Raw genomic sequence first — 20,493 nt, 5'->3', positions numbered from 1 at the left:
TGTGGTGAAACGCGGAGGCAACTTCAATCCTACGACTTGAATGAATGAAGTGGCTGGGGCGGGTATTGACAAGAGCATGGGCGACTAAAGCGACTTGAATATAGGTATTTTTATCTTTTACAAGAGTCGAAATTTTGAGCGATTGCGATCGAACCTTATTCGCGAAAACGCCATCAGTTTGTCCGCTGACTTTTAAAAAATGAACGTTGAAGACAAGGTGGCTTTTGCGGTGATGACCCAGGCAAGACTTTAGCTCCTGCTTGTTTCCAAATGTTTGGCGCACGGTATTAACAATTGGACTCGTTTCATTTATTACATCATTATTGGGCTTGTGTTTGGCATCACGTGCGTTAGTGCAGAGTAAGCGTCACACGGCCGCAATAATATAGGCATGAGTTTGCTCTTCGATAAAACTGCGTACATTTAACGCATCGCACATAGCGGTGTCGTGCCCACCGCGACAGAACATCGTCTTACTTTTGCTGTTTGCACGCATCTCAAACGTATAATGCACCTGGAACGTTACTTTTTAATCTACTGCGATGGAAGCCCGAGCGTCTTTCTTGATGTTTTTTCCTATAACTTCTTAGTTTCCGGTGGTCGGTTTCACGGGTGCAGCCACATTCTTCGCGTATTGGTTTCAGCTATAGATGTAGGCGGCGATCATGGTGTGGTGATTCAGATTGCTTTCTCTCTCTTCACCGGCTTCACATCCCTGGGAAAATCGATTCTAAAATGGCTCAACCAAATTACACCTCGCAAATAAATATTGACACTAGCCACATCTCTAGACTTTGACGATTGCTCAAGTGATGAGGCTCGGAGGTTGGCTGCTATATCATGCTACCTGAAAGCCTGACGGTGAAAGATTTCAAAGAAGACATTTTCTGATGTGTCACAGTAAGATTTGGATAGATTTTGGCATCACTTTTGCAATCATCGTAATATTTCGTTGTCGATTTGTTTACCATAGCTCTTTGCTAAGAGAAAGCTTACTTAAGATCACCGACCTTCGTTCTAGGTCACCGACCTTACGTTCTGTACTAAAATCAGTACGAGTGTAGCGGATCGCAATCCGCTTCAAAACAACACCATATAAGTAACTCTTCAAATATTTAATAGTATTATCACGTCATTATTGAAAACCCTAAGCAGTTTTGTTTTGTCCAACATGATTCGATGTAAAATATCGCGAGGGGATCTCGGCATTTCGCAAGCAACAGACCACAATCTCTGCCCCGTAATTTGCATAAAAAGCCTAAAAATAGTGAAAGAAAGTCATCTTTGATTGGGCAATCCACTGAATATCTCAACGTCCTACGCCATCTTGGAGCCCAGCTACCAATTGTCCTACCTCTCATTTCATCAACTACTTTTTTCTTACAAAGAAGTATCTATCACAATCCTAGGCCACCTATAAAACAGGAGACCATTTATCATTTTGATGACAACTGCTTGTCACTAGACAGCAAATAAACGATAGGTGGTTGGTTGTACGAGGAAATGTAGAATATCTCGTCACACTATTATTACAACCCTTTGTAATGCATGTTTGGCTTCATACCACGCAGATCTCATGGCCCCAATCAACAAGACTGAGCGCTGACAGGGTGTATTAATGTGTATGTCTGAGTTTTATTCGATAATACTAAAGGCTATGCTCCCATTGAGCGCGCACGGACAAATCCGAAATTTTGACCAAAAAATTAACATAAAATTATAGCTAATTCAGGCTTGAATGGGAGACGACGTGCCTACTTCGTCGGAGCCCTTAGCACTTGAATCGTCGTTCACGCAATGGGCACGTTTTGTGGAGATGCCAATAGGAAATGATCGTGTGGTCTCTATAGAACAGGACCCGGATTCTTTTCTATTAGGCACGACCGTCTGGGACAGTAGTAAGACGCTGTTTAAGTTCATTGAGCAGCGCCCCGTTCAATTTCAGCGCTATTCGTCCATTTGCGAGCTCGGTGCAGGGTGCGGAGGACTTGCAGGAATCGCCAGTGCAATTGTTACTAAGGGACTGGCTGATGTGGTGCTTACAGACGTTGGACCGGTGCTTCCGTGGCTGCGGAGTAATGTGAGAACGAATCTAACGGAAAATGAGCGTCAGCGAGTTCGCGTAGAGACGTACGCTTGGTATGAATGCATTGAGGCGATCTTTTGCAGCGATGCGTTTGTCACTTAGTTTTCAATACTTGTTAGGGGAACTCCAGTAGAAAAACTTCGACCGCCTTTCGACTGTATCCTATGTGCCGACGTTGTGTACGAAAAAGCGTGCATAAAGCCGCTAGTTCAGTCTTTATTGGCTTTATCCCACCGCAAAACTGTCGTTTTTGTGGCCAACGAACGTCGTGCACCAGAGATCCGAGCTGAATTTATGCGGCACTTAGATGCTTATTTTCATTATTTGAAGGTGCCTCGCTCAGAATTAGATGCTAACTTTTTAAAGGAAGCGATCGAAGTATTTGAGATGAAAGTTAAGAAGCGTAGGATCCCATTTGAGATGCAGATTAACGTTCCCAAGAATGATGAAGCACAAAGCAACAGTGTTGAAAAAGAAGTGGATCATTGTGATTGTGATCATTGGAATGACCTACTGCGAGATCTATCGATCGATCCTGCAGAAAAGGAAAACTCAAGCAATGTGGTGAAGCGTTGACAGAATTTTTTGACTGACATGCATCCACAATTCTCAATTTCTTTCCATTATGTCGGTTTTATTCTGTTTTCGTCACTCTTCTGCTTTCAAAGCAGTATGGTTATTTTCGTGGCTGTACAAAATAATGAATTTATTCCTATGATCATCTACTCCTGACCAATGCTATATTTGGCTTCCTGACATTTTTGCTCAACAAGGTGCCGTTTTAAGTATCGCACGTGTGAAATGTTTTACTCTTTTAAAAAAGCTGTCGATGAAATGGGTAAATAAGTCTATGGAGCATCAGTTCTTACATGCTTGACCTTAATCAACTTTCAAATGCTGGTAGGTGAGGAAGTGTGCCATTAAAAAATCTTTTAAGCTCTAAGCTTATAAAACGACATTTAAGATCATACGGAACGCCTAATAAATTGAGTCCAAACGCAATTGAAGCTGCATATCATTCTCGACAGCTTCCTGAACAGATACATCTAGCGTTGATGAATTGGTTTTGCCTTGTACTGATGGTAGTGCCGCACTAGAAGTTAGCCATGGTGCACTTTCAAAACGAAAAGCAACTGTTTGCCACTTTCGGGACGCAAAAAGATCTTCAGCATATAAGTCTTTCACTTCTTCAAACAAAGCTAGGTCACCTTGCATATCCGTATAGTGAGGAAGCTGGCTTTTTGTTTCGAGGGCTGAAGCGTGCTGAATCGGAGAAGCATTTTGGCGATCAGAGGATTCGATTGGTTCACCTTGAACAACTTTTTCAAAGCTGTTGTTTGAACTTGCATTTGTCTTTACTTTTTCAAGTGTTTGTTTTTCGCGTTCTTGTTGAAGAAGCTCCTGCGCAGCGTTCAACTCAAACTTTAACTGGCTCATTTTGGCATTAGTCGATTCTTGCTGCTGTCTGAAATCCTGTCGCATCTTTTCTTGTTCCGCTTTTGCTTTGACTTGCAAGTCATACTGCTGTTGAACAAGAAGGGCATACAGCTGGTGTAGCTTGTTATCATCAGCTGCAGTAGAGCGCTCAAGTCGTTGGTCGAGAACTTTTTGCTTGTCATATAGCCGTTCGTTCTTTTCCGTCAGCAGCAGCTCCTGCGCTTGTTTCAAATCTTCCCTTACACGTAAAAGCTCATCATCATAGTGCTTTTGCCGCACATTTGCTTCTCGCTGCATTTCGCCTTGTTGTTGCTGTACCAGTGCCCGCAGCTTTTCCACTTCAAGTCTAAGCATGTCTAGCGTCTGTTCTGCTTCCAATCTTAAACGCGTTTCCGAATCTATGCTTTCCTCGAGTATCACAACTCGTTCTTCAAATAATTGCGCCTTTCGTCTTGTATTACGCAGTTCGTCTGACAAATCTTGAATTTCTTCGGTAGCTCTTTTAATATGTTGTCGCAACTCTGTCACTTCCGCCTCGTGCATTTCTTTCTCTCTTTCAAATTCCTCCTTTGCTTCCTCATGTAGAGATCCTATCTGCGGTATATGAAAAAATCTATCAAATTATGCTAAAGCCTTATATGCTCATAGATTTAGAATCAACCTCGACGACGCGATGAACCAACTTAGACACCTTTTCTCGGTCTACAGGACACAAGTCAGCAATTTTGGCTTGGCCACATTTGTTTTCTGTCGTCTCAAACGTCGCTTTAGTGCGTACAGCTTGTCGCATTTCTTTCCAGCGTGACGAAGCGTCTTCAGCCTCGATCGAAGCGCCAATCGAGGGTTCTTCAGCTTGCTTTAAAGGCCGGGGCTGACCCAGAATTGTCGTTGGGTGTTCAAAAGTTGTTGAATTGGATGAACTTGATTTCTCGGTAATTTTAAAAGCTGCTGAAGCTGCTTTTGAGCGTCGAACGTCAATCTTTGCCGGAGTGCGCTGGCGCCATTTTGCTTGTGCGTTCATTGCCTAATATCAGCAATATAATGTATCATACACTATTTGCAGTTTTATACTCCTGATAGTACGATAATTTTCTTTCTACCCTCGCCGCATGCGGCGGCTTCAATAGTTTGCCTGCCCGAATCAGCAGAGTGCTGACAGTCCATAAGTCTAATTTTATATTTGGTCGGTCGATGATGCGCCCGGTGACACCGTGGTCTGACATCGTGGTCTCAATGGATTATTTTACGAAAGATAGTTTATCTCGCTACAGCCAGCGATTCTGTAACCATGTGAATAATCAGCCAGTCTACTCCTCGAAAAACTTTTTTTGCCAACATGGATTGCCGGGAGCCATAAAGACCCGCGTTTAACAACGCAAATTGGCGCAAATTGTTAAAAAGCTCTCAGCACTAGATTATACATGTGTTCGCTGACCATCCACAAACAGATGGTGGAGTGAAGCGCGTGAAAGCCTGGTGAAAGTTATATTTGAAAAAGGTATGCGCAGAAAACCGCCGTGCTCAGGGTAGTTGCTTCTACTCATTGAACTTGCGCTGAATGACGCGGTATATGACACCACAAGCATAATCTCAACTTACTTCAATTGTTTGGTCAGCCTGCGGTTACACTTGACACTACCACAAAGTGGCCCTAGTCGAAGTGGGGGATAAGTTATCGATTGCTGATATCAACCCAACTACTTTACGTAGTATACACAGTTTTTTTATGGTATCATGCGTCATGCGCAGGGTGCGCAACTCAAGACTGAGAATTAGAACCTGCAGAAGCAACGCGCCGTTCCAGAGACAGGTGAAACATCGCATAATCCTAGTGGACCGAAACATATCTTGAAAGCACTAAGCCTAATTTCAATGTCGTTTCTGCGGTCTGTCAGCCTAAAAGGCGACCTTACCCCATTAGAGCGCCCTCGGACGTAGCAAAAAATTGGAGTAGCTGATACTCTCAAGATCTCAAAGTGTAATCAAACACATTCTGTGTTCGTCGTGACCTAACTGAAGCCACACCATGATCCCACTCTTAGGAGACAGACGGTTGAAAGGAGCTCTGATGCAGAAGAAGCGGTAATCGAGCCGCTGGAGGTGTCACAAGCCACGCAGTGCGTTGGCAAAGCTCAGGAAACGTATCCGGGATGGAATCATCTCAGATTTGGAAGCACAACGAAACACTTGGAGAGATGTGACGGGCCGCCGTGATGAAGAAAGCTCACGAGAACTCGACACGGAAGTCGACGTTTGCTGGTACTGCTCGATGAACAAACTCAGTACACTACAACGCTGGAACGTTTGGCAGGTCGATGAGCAAACGTTGCTTTCGATTCCACTTTTACAAGATTTATGACCGCTATCATCTTGGCGCACCCTCTTCCTTTGTCTCCCTTGGAGATGAGGGAGAATAGCCCTGAAGTGGGCGCTTCCCACTAGTGAGTAAGGAAAAACTTATTGCGAATTCGAGAATTGGCCGGCTGCTTCAACACCTGTCTCGTGGCGATAAGCGGAGCTATTATCAGCTAAAAAAACTTTTTACCTCGACGTCCACGTCGTATATCGTACTATGCAAAGTCAAGCATTAATCGATGCTCTTGTCGGACGTATGATTCACTGAAGCTGGCGTGCTAAGTTGTGGACGGGTGAGTTTTTTGTGTCTTGGTGAGCGAACCAAGTGCGGGCTGGCTTTGGCATTCTCGCCATAATTCAGTACATGTATATTCTTATGGAGAGTGCGATTTTTCCGACCGCATCCCTATGAAGGATACAGAACTGCACGATAACTGCTGAGAATTTGTGATCTGTGGGGTCTGATAGCACGTGTATTGCTTTCTGTTTGGGTAGAAGGCCTGCATACATAGGCGCGACGAGCAACACTAGTTGGGCTTTGAGCAGTCATGAACCGACAGGAGTCGTTGCGACTCCCGCAGACAAACTTGGCCAAGTCCAGTGCTGGCTCGTTATTAGTGAGCTAGATATCGTCATGATGTATGCGGCGGGATGTCGCTACCCTTTTCGGGGGAGCGGATCCAAAGTGCGTACTTTTGCAAAATATAATGGAGCTCAGAGAACGTATATGGTGGGGATGTCAAATCGGAACTCGGCGAGTCGCTGCAACATTTCCAATCAAATAATACATCGGCCTCCTCACTTGACAGGTTGTCGGTCGCGAGGACCTCGCCTTTGCGCAAATTGAGTGCGATACTCGTCGACATTTAACCAGCATTCAGACCTAAATATCCTGAAGGGTACGGAAGTACCCGACCACTGCGGCTCTACGTGCAGGTGGTATTTTTGAGGCGAGGTGACCTGAGCTTCGGATTCGTTTTCGAAGATTGAGCGCAAAATCACGACGTGATCGGTAGCTTTTAAAGTTGTTGCGACTCTTGCGCTTGCAGACGGAGTGATTGCTTCGCCGGTCTAGATTCAGCTTATTCTTAGCAAACATTCTTGTATTTTTTGCTGCGGGGTGTCGTAGCACATTCCGCCGCAAGGAATGAGTGTGGAGTGCGCAAGCTGTTCTTAAAGGTGCGGAGTTAGGGAAAAGCCTCTCCTTTCGTGATTGGCTGGCTATATATATCCTGGTAAATTGAAAGGTTCTGAACCGGGATCCGAGGCTCTATGTCTCATCAAAGAAAAACTTGGTTTTCTCACCGATAATGACCAAAGACCGCGCCTAACTCAGGGTTTCGTTAAGTCATGGGAGCGTTGTGGGGGACTCTTAAGGCGAATGCCTTTTGTAGTTGCTGGCACTTTGAAATGATAGTGGAGCCAGTAACTTTAGGCGCAATGCGTGCTCGTTGAGTGCTCACACCTGCGCGATAATTTGAGTACAAAGTAGATTGGTTATTTATTTTGACGGAAAGAGTGTGCCGGGGAACGTGCTGAATAATTATGTGTATATACATTGTTTTTCTGTCTTTCAGACTTCATTTCAAAAAAATTGTCCTTCTTCTGTTTTGAAATACTCGGACTGGAAAGAGTGATTTGGCTTCTCAAAGGAGAGATCCGCAAACACATGGGCTGCGATCCTCACGCCCTTAAATACGTATAGTTTTGCTACTAAACATAGTAAAGCATACAGACTCAGTATTATTTAAAATCACACTTAAGTCAGCGCGCTATTGTGTGGCGCGTACAAATCTATATTTGGTGTATTTGGCTTCAATCAAACTCATACCTCGCATACATTATCACGGTCCCTTCTAGGCTTCGCTTTCTGTCCGAAGGCTAAGAGTAGAATGTGTACGTACACCAAACAGAATCTACAAGCTCAGAGTACTCATTGTTGAGAGAGCAGACCTCGCGCGACGGTCGTGGAACCCCCCCAGCTCTTTTTAACGTCACGTCATGGATTATCGAAAGCTTGAATGATATCAGTAGCAAAGACAACTTTCAGCGGGTCTTGAACCGTAGTCTTCTCGGTCATTTTGATGCAATAATAGTACCGCGACGGATGCAGAACAGCTTCCGGAGTCATCAGGTCAGTGAGCTGGGTGCTGCTGGTAACTTGGTTAGTAGCAACGATAAATACGCTAGTAAGAATATTTTTTAGATGAAGCATACGATGGATCTCACGTGCAAACTGTAGTGTAATCAAAGGTTCTTAAGTTGCGGCTGGCTTTAATCAATCTCATATGAAAAAAAAACATATTCCTTCAGTATGAGTTATTAGCTCAACATTATGGCAGTAAGTCGACAAAAGAGATTGCCGCAATACAAAACAGAAATTCGCGTACAGTCAACTATACCATCAAGTCCGCTTACTGACAAGCAATATAGTACGACGAGACAGATAAAATGTCGAGAATGTCGGACTGCAACGCGTGTATTAGTGCATAACTCGCTGCTTGCGCAAATGAATGTAGTGACAAGGCTTCGAGTGATATGTCCATGACAGCGGGCAGATATGTAAACTGAAAAGTAAGCTGATGCAGCGTTTGGTTCAACAAGATCTACGCTAATTTGAACATCATTTCCAGCATCTTGTACTGTTGCTGATTTGGTGACTTTGCCATGGAGGTTAGAAGATGGCGGGCCGTTGAAGTCTGCTGGAATACGCCAGGTAACTGAGATTACAATGATATCCGGTATATTCTGTTTCCAAAAACTAAGTCATTGGCGGGAAACAAATGAAATACGCGCTTTATGAGATCGCTACACATGAAGTATTACAAAATCATTGCCAACTTCTGGAGGAACAATTTACGACATAACAAAAATGATCTTACTGTCACTTTATGCATGAGATTATCTCTCACTACTGGCGCGAAACCAACAGCTGTCAATCGCCGTGATTCCTGTCATACACTCCATTCCGAGACAAATATACGATATTTGAATTATAGGTACGAAAGTACTGAATGGAGGGATGTGGATCTGGTAATACTATCACGTAATTACTAGCTTTACCACCCACACATAGATGTACATTACGTGATGGTTTCTATCAATACGTCAGGTAGGAAGGAAATGATTACAAAAATAAGAAAATGACTGCAACCACACTGCTTGTCATCAAAACAACATCGTTTTTAAATACTTGCACGCAACATTTGCAATTCGGAGTCTTCCTCAGACACTCATTCTTTTAAATATAGTCCCATCACTAAAAGAAGGCCAAAAAGTGTCTTGTGGTCACATTCATTGTGCGCTGGGGATGGGGTTGTCGTTGGGTGATGTACCGTGAAGCAGAATGTCTGACGGTCACGACGCGGATGTGCCCTTCACCTCCTCAACACCCACACTATAAACATTTTTTAAGCTTTTTATAATACATTTACTAATATGACAAGCTTAGAGAAATCACGTTTCAAACAGGGTGGTACTATCTTAGCGATCTAGGGGTACTCTAGACCAGGCCTTCTTAATTCTGGTAATTGAAAACATAAAAACTTATTAAGATTGGTACGTTGATGAACGGTAATGGGTCAAATATGAAAATTTCATAGTGATCAATTCATGTTTTGGTTATTCAATTAGTTTCAAGTAATTATGCACTGCTAATTTCTTCACTTAGCAGTTAGCTTGCAGCACACATTCTGACGAGATGTTCTATGATGACTCTCGACCCTCATTTTCTTCCATTCTGGAACAGAATGACAGAATTTGTTATGAAAGCAGCAACCAAAAATAGAGAATCTTTCTATAAAAGCACAAATGTTCCGATATGTCTTAAAAGGTCGTTACGTGATGGAATGATTTCGCTCCGTATGCAGCGGGTAATTTTAATCAAGGTCGGGTTCATCCGCTCCGCCGTGCCACTCTATTGGGAGTTATACGTATAGTCAGCTATTGCTTGATCATCTTGGAATCACCATTGCCATTCTGCAATATTCGCCACCGTTATCGCTTTGTAAAACCCTAATCTTCACACCAGTAATCATCTTAATTCCTTGACGTATTTTTCAAACGCGTCCGAAACTTCGTTGTTCCATCGCACCAGATGCTCCTACTGACAGTCAATACGCAATGTCTTTTCTGGTTAGCCAGAGCGCCGTTTCATAAAAAGGCGATAGCGTTGAGGGAGACGCTACAAGGGGAAGACAAGTTTTGGTGAGTCCCAAACACCAGTTCAAATAATTAGTTACAACTAGCTTGACTACGCTGAAATTTGAACACATGCCCAACCGATCAAAGTCTCCTCCACTAAACGGCTGAGCCATTCTGCGGCCTAACTCAGCGTTGCAAATCACAAGTATTAGAATGCAAAAATACAAACATACACCCACAAGTTGTGCGATGCTATACACAGTGCTTGAATGTCGGACGTAGACGCACGTGTCTGCACCGGAGCGCTTGAAATCTTGTCCATATGCTCGCTCAACTTGTTATTCCATTAACGTGCTGCCTGTTTTGTGCCGTAGAGAGACTGCTGTAGCAAGTACTTTATCTCCGCGTTGGCTTGATTCTCAAAGACATTGGGCTGATCCATATAAGTTTCCTCTTCCACATCATCACCGGGAAATGCTGAATACGTGTCTACGTTCTCAGCTCTCGTATCTTCTAACTGCCGGCGTAGTATTGATGGACTCCTTCACCGTAATCAGGGCACATGTTTTTATGTACTCAATACCGAGACGATGCGTATAGCCCTTTGCTAACAAGCTCGCCTTGAACTTTAAAATATTTCTGTATGGATAGCGTTTGATGCGGAACACCCACTTGCACGGTAGCTTTCTTGGTCTTCGGCATCTCCACAAATTTCACGTATGATGGTCTTTGAGTGACTCCTTCATAACGCGAAGCCATTTAATCTTGTACTTGCTCGGCATGACCCCATTTTGAGAAACAGTGCGTCTACCATCGTTGTCTTCGGCGTGTAGACAATAGTGCGAATCGTAGACAACTTTAAAGTCATCTAAATCAAATTGTCTTCGCTGCATACCAAGGTACTCGTCTTGATATTGGACCACTCAACGCCTTTAACGCTCTGGTCGTATCATCTCATCTTCTTCTTCAATCCGGCTAGGTGCACTTGATCCACGAGTCGACACTGAGTGAGTCGGTCCGTTATACCACTCTGGAGTCAGTTCATCACGCGATCTCATCGGTAAACGAAAGTCTTCATTGACATCAGTATCCTCTGCATTCATGCCATCCACATGGTTATCGACAACGTCGATCACATCTTTGCTTTTGTTTTTCGACACCTCTCTCGACTGATACTCAAAGACTACACTTCTAGGGATTATCAGTAGCATTGAGTTGTCAATATCACTTGTGTTTCTTAGCATATCCGAGAAAGCATCGAGCTTCTTGCGCTTCTACTTGGTTATATGTGCGTAGCACTCACACCCATACACTCACTTAGATGCGGCTTTTGCTTAAACACTTCTTCGAATGGACATGAGTGCGGGTTGGAAGTATAGGGTGACACGTTACGGATCACGGCTGCCGCCGTAATCGAATCAGACCAGTGAGTATTATCTGCAGCAAAAGCCTGAGAATTTTCCGGACACGAGAGGCTCAGATGGCCAATAAGTCGACCATGCTTCAAGTAAAGCAACCGCACGTCGCGCTAGCAGTCCAGGCCGTACGCGAGTATGAGCACTTACATGCGGGTGTAAAGACAATTCAACCTAAAAGTGCTTTAGAAAAAAAGAGCTATTAGCTGTCCAGCAGCATTGTGGTACTCGCGAATGTACAAAATGTAACAGTTCCAAGCATCTGCATCCTGGGTGCCCCATGTTTCTTGGCTCAAAGGCGTGAAGCTTGAGATCTCCACGCAGGGCTATCCGTCGAGCTGCTAGCAAAAACACGTCGAATTTTCGAAGGCACAAGGCAGCTTTGAAAAAAGGGCTAAATTGAATCTCGAAGACCGAGGTCAATGAGACCCAGATAAGGGTTATTCGGTGTCTGAGTCAAAGTCACGGGCCTCGAAAATCCGTGAATAGTCCTGGTGGGCATAGGAGTGTCGCGCAATTACGTACGACATGCGTATGTCAAGACCAGTACTGATGCCAAACGTGGGTCGGACGTCCGTGCGTCTTATAACAGGAGCACTAGCTAAAGGGTCGAATCCTTTTCGCACCTGTTATTTAGAGCTGAAAGACTCTGACAGAGTGGAAGATTGTTTGGCTCTAGATCTAGATTCAAGATACGTCCTTATCGTCGGCATAGCGTGGCTTGAACACCATGAGCAACAGAATCACGGGAAACCAGCACTTGAATGCCACACAGTTCTTGATAGAGATTTTTTGGTGAGTCTTAAATTCCTTTCTGCTAGTGGAAGACGTCTTTTGATGTGGACATGATGCTTTGATGGCGTCAGAGCAGAAGATGCAGTTGCTCGAATTTAGAGCAGCAATGTTTTTGAGTGCCTGGGCAAAACTTAGAGAACAGAAGTTGCTATAAGCTACGATAAGACAAAAAGTAGTGCACATCGCGGTCTATATAGTGTATCTCTTCTGATTCCGGAATGAGCGATAGTTTGTCGTGGCCCATAGTCTGTACCGTTTGTGAAACCATTGATCGCAGCTGTAAGCTGGTGTAAGGTCAGTGGAGACGAGCAAGGCCGAATGTGCATCGCGGTACCTTAAGCCAAAGTCGGTGGAGACAGACAACTTTGCATAAAAAAGGACCAGGCTCTGAAGTTATCGCAGATGGTCTATCCTTTTTTGCAGGGAGGTAATGGAGCTATCTAGCCAGCCCTATCGTGTGGCGGACCCAGCGTGTAGAGGAGGTAATCGTCGCAGGATTGAGGCGGAAAAATTGTTTCTTGAGTGATAAGAGTGCCAGAGTAAATTATTGGGGTTGTAAGGCTCCCCTGGTCACAGCTAATTAAAGTTCTAATCAATATTGATAGGTTTACTTGCTATTCGCATAAAAATGTTTGGTACGTGGTATTCATGCCTTGAGAACTGAACTCTTAGAATAAGCAGCCAAATAATCGGAGCCTAGATGTTTAATTGAAGACTGGTTAAGTCCTTCGTGGAGGGCTCGGCAGCGTATATTCATTGCTGGCAAATACTTCCAAATAAATAATCACCGCTTTGGACCCTTAGGCCGCCAATTGTACTATCCCCTCGCGACCAATCAAAGCAAAAAGCTAAACATGTGTGGTCTGTTGTCCTTAGAGTAGAACAAATCGTGTTTTATCTCCACAGGGAATATGGGCTTGTCAAGAATCGTCGTCAATTGCTGCCAAGTGCAATCGCACAGACAAAGTATTGACTTGACAAATTGACGGCAGCAAACCTACAAAGAATGTATACGTATACGAACAAATCGAGACTAGAAATTTGTTATCTAATTTTAAGAGAACAAGATTTAATCTGTTAAAAGGAATGCTGCGTGTTGTCGCTTTACGTTTGTGATTAATAAATTTATGTAGCAGTCTACAGCTACCATTAAATCTAATTGCGTTTTCAGAAGAAGTTTAGTAAAAGTCTAATATATACCGAAGTAATGAATATTGCTCGTGACAATATCATAGATGTCGCGCACCGATGATTGGTACGATATGATGTACTGTGCCAGTTTCATAACACTGCGTATTATGTATCGGGGTTACACGTACCTTTATATGAAAGGGTGGGTCACATAAGATGGTGTGACCATACAAAGGTATGGATTACGCAAGTTGGTGTCATCACACCTTGGTGTGGCTAAACCGTAACAAGAAGCCACTACGAGGCGGGACTGTCAGTAGTTATGCATATTAATTAGGTTTAGTATTAAATTAGGAGAGCCTAAGACTCTGCCGAGAATAAAACAATTTAAAGCAGTTTTAATTCTGAACGCAAGAGTGTAGCTGCTTGATTAAGGGTTGGTGTAGAGAGTGAGTTATATAAACAATTTTATGAGTAGTAATTGTAAGTCATCGTTCCTTCGTTCCTACTTACAGTCATTACGAGATGAAACATTCTGCTAGTCAGTGCGCTGTTTCACATGCAATATAAAAAAGCGATTGCGTGGAGGGGTCGTTTCAAAGGGGGGAAAGTCCCGGTGAACCCCAAACACCAGTTCAAAATGATTAGTCAGCCCACGCACGATCGATTAGTGTCCCCTCCACGAACGACTGAGCCAATATGGGGCCTACCTTACCGTTGCAAATTACAAGTAATAATATGCAAAAATACAAAGCATACACTAACAAGTTGTCCACATCTTATTTCACCACTATTATTATTTCTTCATGCCTAGACCATCGACAGACTTGCAATGCTTGTCATGAGCCAATGCTTTTGACATCCCGTTAGCGATCATCTCGTCTGTCGACTTGTATTCTAGTCGAATGGTCGCACGCTCGATCGTCTCGCGCATAAAGTTGACTTGATGTCAATGTGCTTCGTACGTGGGTGCTAAACCGGGATTCTGGCTAGCGCGATACACCTTTGATTGTATTGGTAAATTAGCGTGACAAATTGATCCTTGTAGCCCATATCTTCCTGTAGCAGACGCAGTCAAATCGCTTTTTAGTTGCATCGTACAGGCTAATATACTCGGCCGTTGTGCTCGAGGTCGCTACTGCTGCTGCCTCTTGGACCATCGTGAGACTGATTACAAGTGCTATCAAGTGCAACGGGGCTACCGTGAACCTTGCACAATGAAAGCTTCGATTCTTCGTGCAGCGGGGCTGCCGTAGCTCTTTCGCTTAGAGGAAGCTAAGTTATGGTCGGTGACCTTCGTTCTATACTTAGATCCAGTACGAGTGTAGCGGATCGCAATCCGCTTACTACAAGAGTAACCACAACCTTAATCCAAGGCAGATCAACTCTTCCGTTCAAAATGTAAACTGTGTTTTATTTGCGGCAAAGCCGGCTATATATAAATCTATAGGTTTTTCTAATTCAATGGTAAAATTGCATAACTATTGGCAGTACAGCTACGCACTGACTTCTTGTGAATACCATCACACCGTTTTGTGCAACCCACACCCTTGTATGCCTATAAGATATCGAACGCTATCACTTTGCTTTGCTTATTCAATAGTGCATGAATGTAGATATAGCTTCATATAGCTGCCAGCCTCCCTTTAGATAAATACCGATATTTTGACAATTGTTTGAAATGTGCATTTTGAATAGAGGTACCTATAAAACTTCCTTTTTGAATTATGCTACGCCACGATTGTGTCCGCGTGGTCCGTAGAGGTCTATCTTCTCTGGCTACTAAGCCGTCCTGGGTCAGGCCAGGATCGCATGATTACCTTCGCGAGATACTTGAGAGCCGCGTTTACGACGTCGCTATCCAGACTCCGCTACAACTTGCTCCATCGCTCACTCAGTCGCTACCAGGAAATTGTCGCCTTTATTTGAAACGCGAGGTGCCTTTGTAGGCTGAAGTGAGCCCAAGCAACCCCGTCTGACTTTACTTTTATTCCATTTTAGGATATGCAGCCAACGTTCTCATTTAACTTGCGCGGCGCATACAATAAGATCGCAAATCTGACGCTAGCTCAGCGAAAAAGGGGAATTGTGGCCTGTTCAGCCGGAGGCCATCTAGACGGCGTAGCCTACGCAGCAGCTGAGTTAGGTGTTGATGCTGTCGTTATTGCACCGGTCGGAACGGCGCGGAATGTCTCCCAGTACACCAAGAGCAAGATCACGATGGTGGAACACGGCGCTGACTTTGATGCGTCAATGGTGTGTTCAAAGTCTTGAAGTTTTTTCTGATATCTAAGATCGAAATTTATGCGTCGCATAATGTGCAAATGAAGAGTGAAGCTATACGGATGGCACAGACTGAAGGCCGGTCACTGGTCCACCCATTTGACGATCCGCTCGTGATCGCTGGCAATGGGACGGTAGCGATGGAAATTCTGAAAGAGGTGCGCGCAAAATTATCAAGCCTGGAATGTGTAGTGGTTTCTTAAGCTAATCAATGCGTGAGCAGACGGCTGGAGATCGCCCGGCGGCAATTTTTGCCCCTGTTGGCGGAGGTGGATTGATTGCGGGTCTTGCTGCGTACATAAAGGAAGTTGCCCCCGGAGTTAAATTGATCGGAGTAGAAGCCGAAGGTGCTAACCTTTTGGAGTCGTCGTTAAAGGCGGGCTCACCTGTAACGTTGCCAAGTGTGAATCGCTTTACAGAGGAAGTTGGTATACGAACAGTCGGCCTCGAAAATTTCCGGTTATGCAAGGACGTGGTTGACGAAGTCATCACCGTATCAACTGATGAAATTTGCATTGCTATAAAAGACGTGTTTGGTGACACGCGTTCACTCGTGGAGCCTACGGGTATGTTGTTATCGCAAATAAATTATACGTTGATGCAGAGTTTGTGCTGATACATTCAGATACGCTTTTTGACCTTGAGTAGGTGCAATCAGTGTTGCTGGCGCCAAGAAGTACGCTCACAAAAAAAATGCTCAAAGTGAAAAATATGTGGCTGTATTGGCTGCCGCTAATCTGGATTTCGACCGGTTGCGCTTCATTTCGGAGCGCTCAGACGATCGTGAGCGCTTTATGGCCGTCAAAATTCCTGAAAAAATTGGAAGCTTTCAGGACCTCTACAATGTTATCTGTGAGTTGCCTTCTGATAGTCACTGAATTTGCTTTCTCAAATTGTTTGTATTGTTTCAAAAGTTCCTTTCAATGTGACAGAATTTACTTATCGTATGGATTCAGAGAGCGATAATGAAGCTCGGATCTGCCTAAGTATCCAGACGAAGACAGAATGCGAATTTGTTGGCGTCATAAAAGCAATCAACGCACGCGGTGATATGCGCGCTTGTGATCTAGCTTCCAACGAACTGGCCAAGTTGCACCTTCGGCATCTCGGTGGTGGTCGCCCTGAGAATGTAAGTATGGCGTTTGACAAGATACATTATTTGTTTGAATGGTTTGTAATTGGCTTGTTTTTCGTTGCAGGTTACTAACGAGCGGCTGTTTCGCATCGAGTTTCCGGAGCGCCCTGGTGCTCTAAAGGACTTTCTCGAGGCTTTAGGGTACGTCAGCAAATATCTGTGCTGCTAAATTAAATGTTAAGCTGACTTGATGTTTTTCAATGATGACAATGATGACAAAGCAAATCAGAGCGTCAGTGGAATGTGAGCCTGTTTCATTACCGAAACCACGGTGCCGATATTGGTCGTGTGCTCGTGGGCTTTCAGGTACCTAAGCAGGACAACGTAGCTTTTGAAGGGTTCCTGAACCAGTTAAGCTTTCGCAGCGTAGAGGAGACTAATAATGAGGCTTACTCGAACTTCCTAGTGTAAAATTAGCAAAACCAAAATAATTAGAAAATTTTGCCACACTCAAAAATGCTAGAGATTGTCGGCAGTTTTAGTGGCACGATAATACATATATTATGTGACAGTAGCATTCAGAATCAAGTTAACATTAGAACACATTGACCAATAAAATTGCCGAATTACTTTTTGAAGATTTCCTCCCCCACTATCCAAAGACCGTGTGCTGACCGGTCGTGTCTGCGGCCTAATAGGCATTTCTGAGACTCGATCATTGATAGTCGCTTAGACGCGCTTATCAAAACTTAAAAGCTTAGGAACAGATATAAGAAGATGGAGGCGTTCAGCGCCGGCGTTATGCCGCGCGCTCCGCCCAGTGATAAGGAGCAGAAACTTATGGAAATCATATTGCAAGCAGGGGAGGCGCGTATTGTACCGTTGTTAGCTTGTATCAAAGGATGGACGCTGGAGTCGCAAGCAGACTTAGCAAATTGGCGTCCGGTGCTGTCAAAGCTGCACAAACTGCTATTAGGAGCGCTACAGCAGTGCCCACGTCTTCTTTTGATTTCGGTGGAACTGGAGAAGACAGACTTCTCAATTACGATGCAAACAGAGCGGGAATTCACTGAGCTAGTGTACGAAATTCTGAAGTTCTTAGGTTTTTTGCTGGAAAACGCTTCAAATAAGGCTGTATATTCATCAACTGAGCCTATTATGGCTCTGCTTGCAGCTAGAAACGAACGTGTAGTCTTTGAAGCCACGAAAGTAGTAGCTATGCTGGCACTGCCCCTGCAAGTGCATCGATACGCTGCAGATCGCACGAATTTCGTCGAGAGTGCGGTTGGTAGAAATAATCTATTGCGACGTAGGCTGCTTATGGTGGTTCAAGGTAAGGGAGCGCCTAAAAGCAGCTCAGAAGTGCTCGATTATTTGAACACACGAAGTACTGCTCCAACCCAGGACGTAAAATTTCATTTTTACAGCTCAGGAGAGGACGCAACATCTCAAGGCATCAGTGTAATCATCCCGCCATATGAAGAAGTGATAGCAACTGCACCATTTACATTGGAAGCTGCATGTGCAGCGGCGACGGCGTGTGAGGATCTGATAGATAAGTACAAAATACCTGAAAGACTACAATTTCAGCTTTTTACACAAATACGAGCGCATTATGCTTCCCGCAGTGCGTTGACGCGCGAAAACTTGGTGGTGGAACGATTATACGCGCTGCTTGCTCTATTTTCGCTGTTCAGCGATGCGTGGGATGTGACAAATTACGTGGAGCAGCACCCAGAGCTTACGCGGGGGATTGTAGAGCTTATTCGTGTTGAAAGTGTAGACAGAGTCCCTGTGCGCGTACGCGTCACAGCGTTGTCTGTCCTTACAGCATTAGTGAACGATCGAGCTGGTAGAGCTGGTGGTAGGGGCCTGCTGGGCCGTCAATCTAACGTATTGCAGGCTTTGGGCGTTGTAAAAGGGACACCACACGGCGTGTTCCCGTCGCTCGTGCGCTTTTGCACAGCTGAACTGGGCGATATTCTAACGCTCAGCACCCAAACGACAAGCTATGGATCCTCTTCGCTGATTCCTATCGCATCAGAAGCATCGGACCAAGATATGGATATGAGCCTGGCAGTCGCGTTCGTGCAAGCAACGACGGATTTGCTGTCTTCCCAGGAAGCTGAGGTGGTCGGCGCTTCACCTTTCCGAAGTTGTGGCAGTGGGAGCATCTTAGAGGCAAAATTGTACTGGATGGAGGCCGTGCTAGCACTGCTTTCCGCGGTAGTGGCTGTTCAGTCTGGGGCTGTTGTTCTTACGGAAAATGGTATCGTTCCCGCACTTCTGCACGCCATAACAATGCCATCATTGAGTGCGTTCCATAGGGCCGTGACCACTCAGTGTGTTCAAGCACTGGAAATTACCGTCAGCAGCCACTCTGCAGCCGCTGCGTTGTACCGTGACTTGAATGGAGTCGGAATTCTTGTTGACCGGCTAAAGATGGAGTGCTTCAATACCGGTAATTCCGAAGAGAGTAGGACGCACTTGTCACTAAAGTCAGAAACAAAAGCAGCGCTGGTTTTAGCCATTTTAGCATCGCTATCAATGTCATTTCATTCTCAAGGTGTGATGAGCGCAGGTGGAACAAGCCGCGCAATTCGTGAAGGAAGCACTCTAAGTAAGGTTTTATTTCAGCTCTTGACCCATGTGGACATCTTTGGACCTGTCGTCTTTGCGCAAGCGGCTATCGTAGTTTCTGATATTATAAACAACGATCCAGGCAGTGTGAATCATGTACATGCTGCTGGATTGGCTGAAGCATTTTTGAAGACATTGACACGATGGGACATAGCTGAGTTATATCCGCTTCGAATTTTAATGCCATTATCCAGTGAATTTCTGACGGCGGTACCAACGGTGCTAAATGCTTTATGCCTTACAACTGCACACGCGGAGAGGGTGGCTAAGTATGAGCCGCTGATGCATCTTCTGGATCTTTTTGCGCTTCCACAATACACTGAAGATGAAGACAAAGACTTTTGCTTTCGAGGAGATACAGCAGCTGTTGTTGGTACTGGGGTATTCGAGCTTATGCGCCATGTGCCAAGTTTTCAAAATGCAGCTATCGATGCTGCAGTACATGCTGTAAGAAAAGTGATTCAATTTGGCGAAGAAAGCTCTTCATGGACGAATCCTAAATATATCGGAGATAAGGCCAATAGTATTCTCGTACGCATGGCGACACATGTGTCGGATTTGATGGAGCCTTTGCTATCGAAGTCAGAGTACGCAGCATATTTTGCAGACCGTGGGGGCGTTCGTTTGCTCATAGCGCTTTATCAGTTGATTTTACCAAGCACTTCATTGTTTTTAACAAGTGCTTTACCGAACGACAAAGACGCCACGGAAGCTCTGCATGAAAACTCGCTGGCGCATAATTCGGCGGTGCAATCGCTAACTCTTGCACTTCGTTCATATGCGGCCCAGCAGCCTACCAATCTACTTATGACTATCACTAAGGAGCTGGGCTTTCAGATGGATAATCTACAGCGTTCTCGTGCACAAATTGGATTACCTTGGCTTTTAAGCGAAAGTGGTGAAGGTGCCGAGAAGGTGCTAAGCTCGTTGCCGGATGTTGATTTGACTATGTTAGTTAGTGGTAATGATATGAGCTGTACTTCAGTCTCTCTGGCGGACAAAGTTATGAATGTAGGAGAATATCTTCGCATTCTCGCAACTCTACAGTGGCTTGCCTCAATGCTCGGTTGGACTTTGAAGACAGCCCACACGCACATGCAGAGCCGGCGATGGTTTGCGGATTTTTCTGCCAC

General features: G+C 44.6%; 6 protein-coding genes across 6 annotated transcripts in view; 4 read left to right on the top strand and 2 right to left on the bottom strand.

Moving 5' to 3' along the window:
• Positions 1-508: 508 nt before the first annotated feature.
• PHALS_04259 (uncharacterized protein) lies at positions 509-766 on the top strand (the record flags this gene model as incomplete). The annotated part of the gene is made up of 2 exons (XM_024718340.1): positions 509-521; positions 591-766. The coding sequence occupies 2 exons, from the start codon at positions 509-511 to the stop codon at positions 764-766; spliced, it is 189 nt and encodes a 62-aa protein (XP_024583748.1).
• Positions 767-1,738: 972 nt separating this feature from the next.
• Positions 1,739-2,662, top strand: PHALS_04258 (Putative N2,N2-dimethylguanosine tRNA methyltransferase; the record flags this gene model as incomplete). Its single annotated transcript, XM_024718339.1, has 4 exons — positions 1,739-1,810; positions 1,878-1,977; positions 2,046-2,139; positions 2,206-2,662. 4 exons carry the CDS (start codon positions 1,739-1,741, stop codon positions 2,660-2,662), a joined length of 723 nt encoding a protein of 240 aa, XP_024583747.1.
• Positions 2,663-3,064: 402 nt separating this feature from the next.
• PHALS_04257 (uncharacterized protein) lies at positions 3,065-4,544 on the bottom strand (the record flags this gene model as incomplete). The annotated part of the gene is made up of 2 exons (XM_024718338.1): positions 3,065-4,117; positions 4,185-4,544. 2 exons carry the CDS (start codon positions 4,542-4,544, stop codon positions 3,065-3,067), a joined length of 1,413 nt encoding a protein of 470 aa, XP_024583746.1.
• A 6,409-nt stretch (positions 4,545-10,953) lies between these two features.
• PHALS_04256 (uncharacterized protein) lies at positions 10,954-11,232 on the bottom strand (the record flags this gene model as incomplete). The annotated part of the gene is made up of 1 exon (XM_024718337.1): positions 10,954-11,232. The coding sequence occupies one exon, from the start codon at positions 11,230-11,232 to the stop codon at positions 10,954-10,956; it is 279 nt and encodes a 92-aa protein (XP_024583745.1).
• A 3,857-nt stretch (positions 11,233-15,089) lies between these two features.
• On the top strand, positions 15,090-17,191 carry PHALS_04255 (threonine ammonia-biosynthetic; the record flags this gene model as incomplete). The annotated part of the gene is made up of 8 exons (XM_024718336.1): positions 15,090-15,299; positions 15,364-15,618; positions 15,657-15,803; positions 15,869-16,211; positions 16,294-16,497; positions 16,560-16,774; positions 16,845-16,921; positions 17,002-17,191. The coding sequence occupies 8 exons, from the start codon at positions 15,090-15,092 to the stop codon at positions 17,189-17,191; spliced, it is 1,641 nt and encodes a 546-aa protein (XP_024583744.1).
• A 330-nt stretch (positions 17,192-17,521) lies between these two features.
• The window catches only part of PHALS_04254 (hect e3 ubiquitin), a gene marked incomplete at both ends in the record, with an annotated part of 3,056 nt that continues 84 nt past the window's right edge, over positions 17,522-20,493 (top strand). The window contains one exon of the mRNA XM_024718333.1: positions 17,522-20,426. Coding sequence (XP_024583743.1) covers positions 17,522-20,426 — 2,905 coding nt within the window. The remainder of the gene's footprint in view (positions 20,427-20,493) is intronic.

The sequence above is a fragment of the Plasmopara halstedii genome (assembly GCF_900000015.1).
Source record: "Plasmopara halstedii genome assembly, contig: Scaffold_2547, whole genome shotgun sequence".
NCBI classification, from domain to species: Eukaryota; Oomycota; class Peronosporomycetes; order Peronosporales; family Peronosporaceae; genus Plasmopara; species Plasmopara halstedii.
Note: the sequence above shows the minus strand (reverse complement) of the source record. Positions and strands in the feature narration are given on the sequence as shown.